The following is a 16,970-nucleotide window of genomic DNA, read 5'->3' as shown; positions in this document are numbered from 1 at the left end:
GCCCACTGACAAAGAAATGATCAGTCTATAATATTAATGGTAGGTTTATTTGAACAGTGAGAGACAGAATAACAACAACAAAATCCAGAAAAACGCATGTCAAAAATGTTATAAATTGATTTGCATTTTAATGAGGGAAATAAGTATTTGACCCCTCTGCAAAACATGACTTAGTACTTGGTGGCAAAACCCTTGTTGGCAATCAGAGGTCAGACGTTTCTTGTAGTTAGCCACCAGGTTTGCACACATCTCAGGAGGGATTTTGTCCCACTCCTCTTTGCAGATCTTCTCCAAGTCATTAAGGTTTCGAGGCTGACGTTTGGCAACTCGAACCTTCAGCTCCCTCCACAGATTTTCTATGGGATTAAGGTCTGGAGACTGGCTAGGCCACTCCAGGACCTTAATGTGCTTCTTCTTGAGCCACTCCTTTGTTGCCTTGGCCGTGTGTTTTGGGTCATTGTCATGCTGGAATACCCATCCACGACCCATTTTCAATGCCCTGGCTGAAGGAAGGAGGTTCTCACCCAAGATTTGACGGTACATAGCCCCGTCCATCGTCCCTTTGATGCGGCGAAGTTGTCCTGTCTCCTTAGCAGAAAAACACCCCCAAAGCATAATGTTTCCACCTCCATGTTTGACGGCGGGGATGGTGTTCTTGGGGTCATAGGCAGCATTCCTCCTCCAAACACGGCGAGTTGAGTTGATGCCAAAGAGCTCCATTTTGGTCTTATCTGACTACAACACTTTCACCCAGTTGTCCTCTGAATCATTCAGATGTTCATTGGCAAACTTCAGACGGGCATTGATATGTGCTTTCTTGAGCAGGGGGACCTTGCGGGCACTGCAGGATTTCAGTCCTTCACGGTGTAATGTGTTACCAACTGTTTTCATGGTGACTATGGTCCCAGCTGCCTTGAGATCATTGACAAGATCCTCCCGTGTAGTTCTGGGCTGATTCCTCACCGTTCTCATGATCATTGCAACTCCACGAGGTGAGATCTTGCATGGAGCCCCAGGCCGAGGGAGATTGACAGTTCTTTTGTGTTTCTTCCATTTGCGAATAATCGCACCAACTGTTGTCACCTTCTCACCAAGCTGCTTGACGATGGTCTTGTAGCCCATTCCAGCTTTGTGTAGGTCTACAATCTTGTCCCTGACATCCTTGGAGAGCTCTTTGGTCTTGGCCATGGTGGAGAGTTTGGAATCTGATTGATTGATTGCTTCTGTGAACAGGTGTCTTTTATACAGGTAACAAGCTGAGATTAGGAGCACTCATTTTAAGAGTGTGCTCCTAATCTCAGCTCGTTACCTGTATAAAAGACACCTGGGAGCCAGAAATCTTTCTGATTGAGAGGGGGTCAAATACTTATTTCCCTCATTAAAATGCAAATCAATTTATAACATTTTTGACATTCGTTTTTCTGGATTTTGTTGTTGTATCCTGTCTCTCACTGTTCAAATAAACCTACCATTAAAATTATAGACTGATAATTTTATTGTCAGTGGGCAAACGTACAAAATCAGCAGGGGATCAAATACTTTTTTCCCTCACTGTAAGCTAACGCAGAACTCACTTTTGTCCCAGGCAACTTGGGCATTGCATGCAATATATTTGGAAAAAAAGTATTAACATACAGAATGTAAAAGATTACCATCTCATTAATTGTTGTATTGTTTTGTGGGTAAAGCAGTACTTTGAACTGTTTTGGTGAAGAGTTATATAATCTCAATATGAATATCAATTACAGTGGATACAATGCAATACATATTGCTCACAGAAAACAGCAGTATAGATCTGATGTGAAATGCAATGCAGTATGGAAAATTAGCTTTAAGCAATGTAGGTTTGTGGTTGGGGTGACTATAAATAGAATGTAGTACCTCTGTAATCTTGATTAGGCATGAACATCATAGATGTGAACTTCTTGTTAGTAAATATCAAATTGTAGGATTCATGTGAATAAAATATAAGTTAAATCTAATTTAGTTTTTTAGATTTGACCAAATTCACAGTAATGCTTAAATACGTTCCGAACCAGATTCCATGATAGAGCATATCACCTGCTGTAGATTGATATTAAATACTCAATAACATCATTCACAACAGCCAGCCTTGCTCTGTTTTTTAAGACAAATTTCCACGTTGGAAATTTGCCTTAAAACTTTTGCAGACATTAAGCCAACTGTGTCCCAAATTAAGGCAATGCTTAGATATATTTTGAAAAACAAAAATGTGTATCAATAGACTTTCAATGTTTTACATTTATCTGGATTTAACATTTGTACTTTAAATTAGGATAAGAACAAATATATGTGGAAAGTCTTAACGTTGCTCTATTTTATTCAAAGTGCATGTGGCTGAATTATGAATGAGATGCTTTACCCCCAGCCTTAGATTATAATCATTAGCTGGAAGTCGGGTAGAATGGGGAAAATATTTTTTTTTTAAAGAAAATTGGAAGCGTGGTTGGGTGTTTGGAATTAAGGTGGCAATTGGAGGTCTAGATAATGTGATTGTAAAGTATGAATCGCATAGATAGTGATTTTTCAATCAATTTCTACACCTTCACATAGAAAACGTCTTTGCATGGATGCTTAGAGCAGTCATTGAAATGACCCATTCGCATATGTACACTACTTAAACAAAACCTAATTTATTTTACAGCTGGGATGTTTATTTTTTATAATTTAGTATAACAAGTATAACATTGTAGTATCTTGAAGGAGACGGAAACTTCTTTAGAGGCCACACGCTTTTTATTCAATAACAGCTAGACATTCTGACGCACTGGCGAATAGCCTAACCACACAACCTAGGGAGGTACAGCCTCCGATCTATTCTGACTACTCTCCTTCTCTGCCCTACGGCTCCTTAGCCTAGGAAAGCTTAACACACCACCCGCAGCCCACTCAGTCCCGGCTCGGCGGCATCCTCGGGGCTTGGGGTCCAGGATCTCCGGCGGCTCCTTCCTTCAGCTTCAGATGAGATGGACTGACTCCCGCTCTCTGGGAGCCGTCTTATATATCCCCTCTCTGAGGGGCGGGGGTGTCTCGGGGCCCCGGCTCTCGCCAGCCCCCTCCCCTCAGAGCGGTTCTAACCGCCTCTTTGCCCGACCAGTCCGGACCAGTCCAGACCGGTACGTACCCCTCCCCTAGGTTGTGTAACCTGTGTCAACCTTGACCACCACATCACCCCCCCCCCCTATACAGCATGCAGCCGTCCCGGCTGCTTCCCTATTCACAACCCCAACCTTAATCGCAGAACAGGAACTCGGAACCGCGACGAGAACAATGCGTGAGCCTCAACACAACAGTAACAACAATCCAACAAGAACAACAAGAACAAACCCCAATAATTTACCCCAACCCACCTGTACATAAGAACACTGCGGACACACCACACCAAGGAACAGGGTCAACCGAACGCCCAGTCCCCCCCCACCGAACGCCAAGGCCACGAGAGGAAGGCAGTGTATATGCGTCGGATCAGGTCTCAAGAGAAACTGGGACCCTTCGAACGAGTCCGTGTGGCGGGTCCATCGCAAGAGTTCAGTGTTCCCTGCGGAGGGTCAGGAGGGGCCAGACGATGGGCGTCCGGCACGTCCCGAGGGGCCGGGGACAAAGCCCGTGAGCCGTCTTCCTGCAGGCCAGGCGGTCGGGCAGCTCCCCGCTCCTCCGGTGAGGCCACCCTTGGTGGACTCACACCTGCAGCATCCGAAAGAGTGGCAGGGAGTTGCGGAACAACAACGGGATCACGAGACCCCTCCTCCGGCCTGCCGGACACATCACGCGGCCGGCCCCTGCGAGATGAAGATGTATGAGTGCGCGGTGCGACATAGGGTTTCAGGCGCGAGGGGTGAATGTACCAAGAGCGCCGTCCGCACGCGTCCCTAACACACTGGTCCCGAACGACTCGAACAATGTCGACCGGACCCCGCCAGGGCCTGAGCAATTTGGATGACGTCGACAGCGGCACCTGAGGGCAGTGCAGCCACGCCTTATCCCCTACTGCCCATTTGTGCACCGAAACCCGGCGATCATACAGACGCTCATTCGCCCGTTGCCTTGCCCCGGAATTTTCCTGCGCAGCTACCCTCGCCTCGACCAACTTCCGAATATTGAATTGAACGTGTTCGGACAGTTTCGAGCGCGACGCAGCAGTCTTGACCCGCAATTGCACCTCCATGGGGGGGTCAACATCCCTGCCATACATTAAGTAGAAGGGCGAATAGCCCGTGGCCGCATGAGGTGCCAACTGATATGCGGCCAGAACTCCAGGTATCCGCAGTTCCCAATCCAACTGTGTGTCATTTACCTGATGGCACAACATTGAGGTAATGGTACGGTGTAGACGCTCGACCATACCATCGGTCTGCGGGTGGTAGGGGGAGGTTCGGACCTTCTGCGTACCCAGAAGGTCACAGACCTCCCGCAGAAGATTGGACGAAAAGTTTTTTTCCTGGTTGGTCAGCAGCCATTCCGGGGCGCCCTTATCCAGGACGTAGCCCTGGAGAAACGCCTCCGCAATGGCTGCCGCTGACTGGTTGGGGAGGGGCCACGCCATAGGCCAACGGGTGAAATACTCAACCCCAACCAGCAGGTACTTATTACCCCGAGCGGTGACAGGAAAAGGACCCAGAATGTCAAGTGCCACCAGCTCGTTAACCCGGGACACCCGAATCGACTGAAGGGGCGGGCAGGCCGCCCTAGCCAGGTGTTTCCGGCGCGCACACTGCGTACAACTATTCAACAGATCGGCGACATCGCGCGCCATTCCAGGCCAAAAAAAATCCAATTGCAGTGTAGCGAGCGTTTTGTGAATGCCCAAATGCAGGATGCGTTCGTGTGCCGCCCACACGGCTCTGCCCTGCAGAGCGGTGGGGACGACGATTTTGTAACGCCGTGAGCTTGCGTCCCATGACATGAGGAGACCTTCCCGCAACATGACAGTACCAATACCCTCCTGGCAATTCCCCCCTCGCTCCGCACGACGGCGTAACCTAAGGAGGGAATCGTCCTCCATCTGAAACCGTCCCCATTCGTCCAGGGGCAGGTTGAGCAGCGAGTCGCGAGTGACCGACTCCTGCGAGTCCCCCACGAGGATAGGTTCCACGTCGACCTCCCCTGCCGCCGCCGCCATGGGAGAAGCCGGTGTAGTCACCGTGCCTGATTTGCATCTCCCCGAGCCCATAAAACACGCACATCCATCCCCCGGAGGAAGGCGCGACAAGCCATCCGCGTTTGAATGTTGCGTACCCTTCCGGTATGTCACCGTGAACGTGTAGTCCTGTAGGACCTCGAGCCATCGTGACAGCTGGCCGGATGGCTGGTCTATTTTTAGCGCATACTGCAGCGCCGCATGATCGGAACGAACCGTAAAATGCCTGCCGTACAGGTACGGACGATATTGTTGAACAAATACGACAATAACGAGCAGTTCACGGCGAGTGACGCAATAACGTTGTTCCGCCGGAGACAGCACTCTACTGCCGTAGGCAACGACCCGTTCGACCCCGTTCACAACCTGCGAAAGCACTGCGCCGATGCCAGTATTGCTAGCATCGGTGTCCAGGATGAAGGGCAACGTGAAATCGGGATAACATAAGGGAGGGGCCCTGACAAGGGCATCGCGAAGCGCCCTGAACGCCCTGTCCTCTGCTTCCCCCCAATGGAACTTGGCCCCCTTAGCCGTCAGAGCATGAAGAGGTTTCGCGATTGTCGCAAACCCCTCGACAAACCGGCGGTAGTAGGACGCGAAGCCTATAAAGCTGCAGACTTCCCCTACAGACGTGGGCATGGCCCACGTTCTTACACAATCAGTTTTAGCGGGGTCGGTGGCTATACCCGTAGAACTGACAACGTGCCCGAGGTACCGCACCGATTCCCGCAAGAGGAAACACTTCTGGGGTTTGAATTTAAGGTTAGCGGACCGCACCCTAAGAAACACAGCCCTCAGTCTGTCCAGATGTTCATCAAACGTGCGGCTGAAAAAATTATGTCGTCCAAATAGATAAGACAGGAGTCCCACTGCAGGCCAGCGAGGACCAGCTCCATCAACCTCTGTAACGTTGCTGGAGCTGAGTGCAATCCCATGGGTAACCGATTAAATTGATAAAGGCCCTGTGGCGTACGGAACGCGGTCTTAGGTTTGGATGCCTCATCCAAGGGCAGTTGCCAAAATCCGGATAAAAGGTCCAAGGTGGAAAAGTACCGCGCCCCTGCCAAGGCATCGAGCAACTCGTCCATGCGAGGAAGCGGATACGCATCCGCCAGCGAAACCTTGTTGAGTTTTCGAAATTCCACACAAAATCTCAAACTGCCATCATGCTTTTTAAAGAGCACAATCGGCGCACCCCATGGGCTGTTGGAGGGAGCTACAATGTGCGCGGCAAGCATGTCGTTCACCGCCAACCGGACATGTTCTTTCTCTGCCGGACTCAATCGGAACGGATTTTGCCGAATGGAGCAGAATCCCCCGTATCAATGTGGTGTTTCAATAGATTAGTGCACCCAACATCAAATTTGTGCTTGCTAAAAACATCGGGGAATTCACGAAGTAACATGCGCAGTTTTAATCGCTGGGACTCAGAAAGATTTTCAGCCCCTGAACAGAGAGAATCCATCCAACCCCACTTCTGACACCAGTTGTAGTATCTTGAAGGAGACGGAGACTTCTTTAGAGGCCACACGCTTTTTATTCAATAACAGCTAGACATTCTGACGCACTGGGGAATAGCCTAACCACACAACCTAGGGAGGTATAGCCTCCGATCTAGTCTGACTACTCTCCTTCTCTGCCCTACGGCTCCTTAGCCTAGGAAAGCTTAACACCCCACCCGCAGCCCACTCAGTCCCGGCTCGGCGGCATCCTCTGGGCTTGGGGTCCAGGATCTCCGGCGGCTCCTTCCTTCAGCTTCAGATGAGATGGACTGACTCCCGCTCTCCGGGAGCCGTCTTATATATCCCCTCTCTGAGGGGCGGGGGTGTCTCGGGGCCCCGGCTCTCGCCAGCCCCCTCCCCTCAGAGCGGTTCCAACCGCCTCTTTGCCCGACCGGTCCGGACCAGTCCAGACCGGTACGTACCCCTCCCCTAGGTTGTGTAACCTGTGTCAACCTTGACCACCACAACATTATAAACAGGGCAGAGTGCTGCTTATTTTGATGAACACATTTTCCACACAATAGTTTTACAACAAAATAACAATTAGGATCAGTAAATGATGGGAAAAAAATCTAGAAAGAAAAAAAAATGCTCACAACAGAAAACTTAATGCGGCCAGAAAAAAATAGATTTAACCACGCACAAATGTATGCAGTATTGCATACACAACAGCTCTCAAGCCTTTTGCACCACCAGCTCCATAGAACTGGATGTGTGGCCTTCATGTTGTTTTAAACCACCACTCAAAAGCTTTAGAAAATGTGGCAAACCACCAGACAGTAGTATACAAATACACAATACCTTATTAGGACTCGCCAGTATCTGCAAAATGCATTACATCAATGCAGTAATTTTCAGCTTCTGCATGTGCATAGCGGCCAACATAGTCCCTTAAGTTTATTTGCTTTCATAAATAGATGTTGTGGGGATCTCACTGCATTGTGCTTCAAGCCAAACAAACTGGATTACATTGCTGGCAACGCAAATAAGTGGTGAATTGATTTGAAGCTTTCGTGACTGCAGGAATCGCTCTTTGGTTCTTTCGGCAAAGTCACGTAGAAATTAAATAAATGAAATAATAGAATACAACGTTTCGATTGCAACACAAGCAACCGTCATCAGGGAGAACTAAAGTTGAGAGAGAGACAAAATACAGACACAGAGACACACAGACAGACACACGAGCAGAGAGAGACAACACAGGGACACAAAGAGACACAACATAGACACACAGAATCAGTTCTGAACTGATTCTTCGGCCGTTGCCGATCATTGCTACAACTCGGTGGGCTCTCATGAAATTGTATTTTCCGAGACCAAGGTTCTCTGCAAACCTCCTGGCTACCATCAAAGGTTTGTACACGAAGCCATACAAATATACAAACACAGACATAATTTCAACCGTGATGACGGTTACAAACTGAGTAATCATTGGAAAGATGTGATTAACCATGCAAAAAAGATTTAACTACACTTATTTGCCAATCTTATTTGACAGACAACCATTACTGTTTTACCATGTTTAGTGGTGGTCTCCCTGTCACAGGTTGAGTCACAAACCGCACCTCTCCATAACAAAGGTTCAGCCTTTGTTATGCAGTCTATTCTTAGTCTTAAGCCTCACCTTACCATATTAATAAAAAGTATGCGGCCCTTGCCCCACCACCTTCTTCAACCATTATATAAACGGAGTGGTAGCTCTTGCAATCTCTCATTTACTTGATACAGCTGTCGTGGCTGTGACGGTACCACCTGAAGACGGAAGCTTGTGTTGCCTCCGAAACGTCGTGATTTTTATTTTATTTTACTTTTTAATGTTTTTACCTACGTGACTTTACCGAAAAAACCTAAGAATGTGAATCATTGCAGTCACGAAAGCTTCAAATCTAGAACTGTATCCAATTGTTTATGAATACCACAAAACATTTTAATATTAATTGTCAATAAAAAGCAGTCGCTTCTGAATGTTCGTTTACCATTCATTAAGCTAGGCCTAGACTTCTCCGATCGCTGTTGGCTGAGACCATGATCAATCAAAGTGTAATTGTGTTAAATGAAGTACATACAGGAAATAACTCATGAAATAAACTTAAAATGAAGAAAGCTAGCAATATAAACATGGGGAAAAAGATAGTTCTCGGCATAGAAAACAAACAATTACATTATGCTACAAAAGGAAAATAATTACGTAATGCTACAAAAAAAGCAATTGACCTTAATCCAAGTGAAGCTTGGGATTGGTGAAGGTGGCAGTGGCATCTAGACTCTTTGTAAATTTAAAATCGCATTATAAGTTGAATTAGTATTTTATGTATACGTGTATGATTATTAATGTGTTTTGCCTGTGTGTATGCGCTCGTGTTCATGTCAACAGGAGCTGGTGGGCAGTAACCCCCCGCAGAGGAACTGGAAGGGAATTGCCATTGCCCTGCTGGTCATTATGATTGTCTGCTCACTCATCGTCACCTCCGTGATTCTCCTTACTCCGGGTAAGACTAATGCAAACCTTGAACTTTATTCATCTGTATCATTCGTCACTATTCTAATCAGTCGCATCAATGCAATGTTTTGTCCATATGTAGACACATCCAAATGATAGGCAGGAGTTGCTGTTTTTTGGCATAGCCTGATAAAATGAACCCTCTACAAACTGGATGTTGTGACGCCCCAATGTAAAGCACTGCTTTATGATGATGATCGTGAAAATGTACTCCTCAAATTAAGTTTAAATCGTTTTTATTTCCTTTTGCAAACTATACTTGTTACGTTTTGACATTTTTATTCTTAACGAGAATGTAAATTATTTGAACTCAACGTGCCTCAGTATTGACACTTGCTTTGTATTTAGAGTTCACACCTCCCAGAGTTCAAACTAGTTTAGACACCCACTTGCAGGCACAAAAAGGTGTCTTGTTGGAATTAGAAGAGCAAGTCGGTTGTTGAGATATTCGTTCATAGTTTGCGTGTGTTCTTGTCCATGTGTTCTTAAATGCAGCTTCTACTTCATATGAGATGCTTATTGCCCTTTACCAAGACTTTTGTAAAATATAAATATACATTGCATGTAGGGCAAGGTATCCATTACCAGATTGCGTTGACTATATTGTTTAGAATTATGTAGCAATATATAAACATAAGGCTAATTGGGATGTAAATCCATGTAAACCCTCTGATTTATTCATCACATTGTTATTATTGTCTCTAGCCTGAAACGACTGCAGTTATAAATTAGTTGATATTGGGATCATGCCAACTCGTTACAGGAGACAGTGCTTAAACAACCAAAATCTATTGAATCTGCTCAGACATTATTTTATTAATTGGCTGTTTACTGGTTGTATTTAGAAGCTGTGTTTATTGTAGGATAATTTCATTTTATATAGTGTCGTACTGTCGTTCATGCCAACAGCATCCCACAACGCTGTACATGAATTATATATAAAGACCAAATCCCATTTACGCGGTTGGCTATGTACGGCACAAAAGAAGCCCAACACACACATACATTCCAAGTAAATGAAAACCCTACTACCAAGCAAAATCTAAAATTAATAAACAAATTAAGAAATCGCACAAAAAAGCATTTGCAGTTATCTTACAGCGGCCATGTATTTGCATGTTCAATGCTCAACACACATTAACTCTGTTCCATGCCCTTTCGCAATATAAATTTTAAAAAATACAATATATATTAAAAAGACAGGCAAACTGCTCTGTTAGTGCCTCAGCTTTGAACTAGTTGCACATCACGTGACTTCCTTTCCTGCCCACAATTCTCAAGTGTTTTAGATTTCTGGGGCCCATTGACCATAAAACTGCAGTGCTCCACACTGGGAGATATCTGAGTGTGTTCTGATGGTCCGTGGGCCCCTGAATTCTGTGCAGGGATGTGCCGTCAGGGGTGGCAGGGGAGGCAGAGCCTCACCTGTCATACTCCAATGAAAATAGCTGTTACGAAAAAAATAGAATAATCAAATAAAATTAATATTAAGATTTTTCCACTAAGCTGTGTTATAAATGTCATTTATGTACGATTACAATCATTTTTATAGTCAAAATCGCCAAATTTGCAGAGCTCCGCTGCAAATACAGGAAGAGACAAGAGGTGAGGCAGCGACGAGCTCAGCCTCCCCTCTGATTGCGCAACCCCTCAGAAACTGGATGGAGCGCGGGCAATGAGCATGTGCCTGTTACTATCTCAGTATGTCACCAATGTAATGTTTGTAGACCCCTTCATTTCATGTCCTCGCCTTCCATACCCCAGGTAACTTATTTCACGTATGTGTATAAATATGTTTAGGCTCGCTGGTCTCGTCATGAAACTGCAGTGAAAAAGCACCAGGGGAGGCAGCTATCACATCTGCCTCACTGAGGGGGACGTGTCTAACACGCCCTCCTCAGTGAGGACACGCCCCCCTCCGTGAGGCCACGCCCCCCTCCGTGAGGCCACGCCCCCCCTCAGTGTGTGAATCTGGCTCTGACACTAGCCAGTGCCTCCCCAGCCATTGACCTCACCGCACGTCACTGATTTTGTGAGCATGACGGCCAAAGGGCTCGCGTGTTTGGTGTAGTGCAAGCAGCTCATTGGTGTTCTTGTGGAGAAAGCCGTCAAAAGACATTAGGTTCTTACAATCCCTTGCGCTTTGCGATGCCATCACCTCCATAGCCGTTCATGACTGGCTTTGTTGAAAATGCAGTGTCCCTTTCAAACGTGCATGTACGTGTGTGTGCATGTGCATATGTGTGTGTACGATGATTGCATCGGCCAATCATCTCAGTCAGTCAACCCATGGCACCTCGGTCTGTCCATGACCTCCTGCCATTGGGCATTCGACACTTCACGTGGCCTTAAAGTGCACATAGCCTGACACAATTGCTGTGGTGACGTCACCACCACTTAGTGGTGAATGGCGGTTGTTGTTGTACATTTATAGTTTACACTTGAGTAGTGTAGGCCCAGACGAGAGTATCTCGCTTCTTGTGGCTTAACAAAGGGAATGATTTTTTCGATAATGTTTTCTTGGTGTTAATGTTTTCTTTGGTATTAGGCGATATTACTGAAATCACCGTACCATGACACTGGTTAGGGAGGAGAGAATGACATCGGGTAAGTGGTGAGGATGAGAGGTAGTGATGAGAGATTTGGAATTAATTCACTGTGGCAAAGAGAAGTCACAAAGTGCGATGGCAGCATGCCATCTATGAAGTGGAGAGTGAAGTGAAGAGAGCTTGGAGTTGAAGGGAAATGGTTTGAAGGGAAATGTAGTGATGATAGGGGAGTTATCTGGAAATGGTGGCTCTTGGGGTGTGTTATGGGATGAAATATTAATTATTGGAGGGTAAGAGTAAGAGAGGTGGATGGCTCGTGGGTGGGAAAGGAATGGGGGTGATGGGTGAGGTGAAGGAGTGAGGGGATGTACAAAAACATTGTTAGAGTAATGTGAATTAAAAGGAAAAGGCAAGGGTAGAATTATATTTGACGGTGTGTTGGAAGGCAGATAACTGATCGTGTGCTGGGTTAAGGCGATGATTTTTTCTTGTTACATGCATTTTTTATCGTTATGTATCTATTCATTTTTTATTTGCTCAGTGGGGTTTTGTTTTTGTATTATCTGTGTACGGAACTGGATAATTGATGTGCAGCGTTGTGGGATGCAATTACATGAATGACACTATATAAAATGCAATTATTACGTATACGAAGACTGGCACGGTCCTTACAAGTCAGACTTCTTCAGAGAAAACAATGTTCGTTTGAGCATGCACAATTCACTTAAATACCTCACTGATACTCCTCACGCCAATTAAGTCCTATGGCATTTTCAGTGTGTAATAAAACGTATTGTCATAAAAGCCATTGCTTATAAATAAAATTAAAACTTCAGTTCACAGAGCAAGCACAAATTCTGCAGCCCAACTGTGATTTTACAAAAGGGATTCAACTAAAAATTGTCAACCATGTGGATGCATTAGGTTGCTATTTAAAAGTGTTAAAGCTTATGGTAGCATGAATGACACAGCCACTCGAAACCATGGAACTTTGTATTATATACATGTACATGTGCAGCCCTTTGTCAGTCCACTTCTAGACTATGGTCTTCCCACATGGTACAGGTAGTGGGAGGGGTTTGTCCATACGTCACCACATTAGTCAGTGCGAGTTGGTGAAGGAGGAGAGTATTGATGTGACCACATATACAGTGAGGGAAAAAAGTTTTTGATCCCCTGCTGATTTTGTACGTTTGCCCACTGACAAAGAAATGATCAGTCCATAATTTTAATGGTAGGTTTATTTGAACAGTGAGAGACAGAATAACAACAAAATCCAGAGAAACGCATGGCAAAATTGTTATAAATTGATTTGCATTTTAATGAGGGAAATAAGTATTTGACCCCTCTGCAAAACATGACTTAGTACTTTGTGGCAAAACCCTTGTTGGCAATCACAGAGGTCAGACGTTTCTTGTAGTTGGCCACCAGGTTTGCACACATCTCAGGAGGGATTTTGTCCCACTCCTCTTTGCAAATCTTCTCCAAGTCGTTAAGGTTTCGAGGCTGACGTTTGGCAACTCGAACCTTCAGTTCCCTCCACAGATTTTCTATGGGATTAAGGTCTGGAGACTGGCTAGGCCACTCCAGGACCTTAATGTGCTTCTTCTTGAGCCACTCCTTTGTTGCCTTGGCCGTGTGTTTTGGGTCATTGTCATGCTGGAATACCCATCCACGACCCATTTTCAATGCCCTGGCTGAGAGAAGGAGGTTCTCACCCAAGATTTGACGGTACATGGCCCCGTCCATCGTCCCTTTGATGCGGTGAAGTTTTCCTGTCCCCTTAGCATAAAAACACCCCCAAAGCATAATGTTTTCACCTCCATGTTTGACGGTGGGGATGGTGTTCTTGGGGTCATAGGCAGTATTCCTCCTCCTCCAAACACGGCGAGTTGAGTTGATGCCAAAAAGCTCCCTTTTGGTCTCATCTGACCACAACACTTTCACCCAGTTGTCCTCTGAATCATTCAGATGTTCATTGGCAAACTTCAGACGGGCATGTATATGTGCTTTTTTGAGCAGGGGGACCTTGCGGGTGCTGCAGGATTTCAGTCCTTCACGGCATAGTGTGTTACCAAATGTTTTCTTGGTGACTATGGTCCCAGCTGCCTTGAGATCATTGACAAGATCCTCCCGTGTAGTTCTGGGCTGATTCCTCACCGTTCTCATGATCATTGCAACTCCACGAGGTGAGATCTTGCATGGAGCCCCAGGCCGAGGGAGATTGAGAGTTCTTTTGTGTTTCTTCCATTTGCGAATAATCGCACCAACTGTTGTCACCTTCTCACCAAGCTGCTTGGCGATGGTCTTGTAGCCCATTCCAACCTTGTGTAGGTCTACAATCTTCTCCCTGACATCCTTGGAGAGCTCTTTGGTCTTGGCCATGGTGGAGAGTTTGGAATCTGATTGATTGATTGCTTATGTGCACAGGTGTCTTTTATACAGGTAACGAGCTGAGATTAGGAGCACACTCTTAAAGAGGGTGCTCCTAATCTCAGCTTGTTACCTGTATAAAAGACATGTGGGAGCCAGAAATCTGTTTGATTGAGAGGGGGTCAAATACATATTTCTCTCATTAAAATGCAAATCAATTTATAACATTTTTGACATGCGTTTTTCTGGATTTTTTTGTTGTTATTCTGTCTCTCACTGTTCAAATAAACCTACCATTAAAATTATAGACTGATCATTTCTTTGTCAGTGGGCAAACGTACAAAATCAGCAGGGGATCAAATACTTTTTTCCCTCACTGTAAGTACAGTGCAATAAATGGCATTTTCTATGCTTGCTCTTTGCTGCCCATAACACAGCAACGTTTTGGTCACCGATCCCAGCGCTCTCTAGGGTAAGAGCCTGCTTAGTGTCCAAGATCCAATGAGGTCAGGAACATTTCTGGCTTTGAGCCATAATTGTGTGGATAAAGATGGCTGGTTTTGTCTAGGGCAGTACAACAAGCAGTTTGCTGACCTATGTGTGTGGATTTTGAGTAAGATCATATTGCATGGGTTACTTTGGCAATAGAGTTCCTGTTTCATAAAAGAAACCTAAATCAGGAATTTCACAAATATTCCAAACAGGATCTTCTGAAACAAAAGCCACAGATATTCAGTTGAGGAAAGCAACAGTTATTTGTTGTTTAATAATGTATTTTAAGTAGGATATAATTTACTATGTAAAAAAGTATGCAGTGTACATATTTTCAGCGTTTTATTTAAACATTAATTGCAATGTGTATTATGGAACACGTGGACTGGCTAAAATGGAATCACATGCATAACAGGATGACTGTGAAGCTCAACAACTTCACAAAAGTCAGCAAGATAACGGCTCTCACGCTGCACTGTTATTCAGTCAATATAATTACTATAGAAGTAATGATCACCAGAAATGGATGGATAATAATAGCAGCAGCATTCATTTTCACCAAAGGTAAGATGAGCATTATGGTATTATGAAACCATTTATTGTAATGCCAGCTGTCACTAATAACAATGATCTGAGTGCAAAAACGAATTACAATACCTAGTTTTTATATAAGAAAAATACAATATCAAAGTCCTTAATTTCTACTAAGGAATGTACGATAATCGGGTTATTCAAGGCAATGTTTTACATTTCCTCTAAACTCTAGAAGATTAATTGAACATTCAGCAAAATAGTTGCATACATTTAATAACCAACATTGGTGTGTAGTTATGTGCTTATGTTGCAGAGCATTTTTACAAATCCAAAAAGAAGCACCATGCACTGTGTTCAGTGCTGTGCAATGTAGTACTGAAGTGATGTAACTATACGCCCAATATAATAGAACACGTTACACTACAATGAAATTTCAAGAATATTGTGCAATCTAGTGATGACTAGCGGTCTTGAATAAATGCATGTGATGTTTGCACTCACTTAAAAAAATAGAATATTTTCACCACTTCTTTTACCAAAAGCAAGCGAGTGGAAACACATTCCTTTGTTGCCAGCTTGATTTTGAGATGTAAATTATCCTCACAGCCCCGACATGTTATGAGATGTTGCCATCACACTAAGGTACAAGGCTATTACAGTATTAGATAGGAACAACCTGTTTTCAACTGTCATGTCTAGATGCTCTGCATCGTAGCTGGGACCTTGATGAAGTTTCTACAATACATTAGGAGTCTTTTTGTTTGAGTATGACGTTTGTTACATCGCAAACATGATACGGATGGCTCGACGGCGGTGCGGGTGACAACGCAAATCACAGCTGCGACACTGAACAATGTCGCATGTTATTTATGACTGTCCAGTAAGTTGAGCAGAGCTCTACGAGAACCACGCATGGCCAGCGAGGACTCCATTTTGTGGCTCGGCGTTTACGCACTCGCTGAACGAAAACCCGATCTTGTGGATCCCTACTCTGGACTTTATCAAAACAAACACAGATTGTGTCTCCTTATTTTTCAGCTGGACATACATTTGATATAAGAGCCAACGCTAAAAACCTCCTTCATATAAACTATTCAACCATTTTTCAAAAGCGACCTGGCCACAATTGATAGCTGAAAAAAGTGGCTTATGTGGAAATTTGTAAACGTATGTAAACGTATGTTGATTGTAACATGCAAACCCATGACCTCCTGCATACCAGGCGAGGTAGTTAACATCTCGCCACCATGGCGCCCAATAATACCATATTATTGACCAGGGAAATTATTCAGGCTTCTGAATAGGATGTATTGGGCATCAGATGGATTACAAAGTGAATGTGCCATGTATATATTGTTATAATGTATTTTCTAGGAGCAAGGAACACAACTCAAACATTCATTCTGTGCAGAGCAAGAAATATGAATCAAGTAAAATGCTGATTAGTACCTGCCATCACGTGAGACTATGTGTTTAAAATATAACGAGAAAATGTAAAACTGTAAAGGTTAAATTTCGATTTAAAGCTTTCGTGACTGCAGGGATTCATCTTCTTGGTTCTTTCAGTAAAGTCACGTAGAATGGAAATAATAAAATAATAAAAACAAAACATAATAAAACTAATTCTCACGACGTTTCGGCCACAACGCAAGTAGCCGTCCTCAGGTGGAGAACGGGTCTGTCGAGGAGACAGTCTGAATGACAAGCCCCAGGCTTAGAGCGACTATTTAAGCTGGGATGGAGGGGCGAAGAGCGCCTTGACAAAATAATTTGCATATCAAGAGGAATTTAACATATTTATGGGAAATACAGATATGCGATTAGTACTACTTGTGAAATGCGTAGGAGGTTTGGCGAGGGGT

The 16,970-nt window shown here is 44.6% G+C and overlaps 1 protein-coding gene across 2 annotated transcripts in view; it reads left to right on the top strand.

Moving 5' to 3' along the window:
• The window catches only part of LOC133344998 (inactive dipeptidyl peptidase 10-like), a 543,079-nt gene that overhangs the window by 307,461 nt on the left and 218,648 nt on the right, over positions 1–16,970 (top strand). For both annotated transcript variants that reach the window (XM_061555335.1, XM_061555334.1), the window contains exon 2: positions 9,035–9,149. In XM_061555335.1, coding sequence (XP_061411319.1) covers positions 9,035–9,149 — 115 coding nt within the window. The remainder of the gene's footprint in view (positions 1–9,034; positions 9,150–16,970) is intronic.

The sequence above is a fragment of the Lethenteron reissneri genome, chromosome 21, assembly GCF_015708825.2.
Source record: "Lethenteron reissneri isolate LAM-NWPU_2019-01 chromosome 21, ASM1570882v1, whole genome shotgun sequence".
Taxonomy (NCBI): domain Eukaryota; kingdom Metazoa; phylum Chordata; class Hyperoartia; order Petromyzontiformes; family Petromyzontidae; genus Lethenteron; species Lethenteron reissneri.
This window is presented reverse-complemented; position numbering and strand designations above follow the sequence as displayed.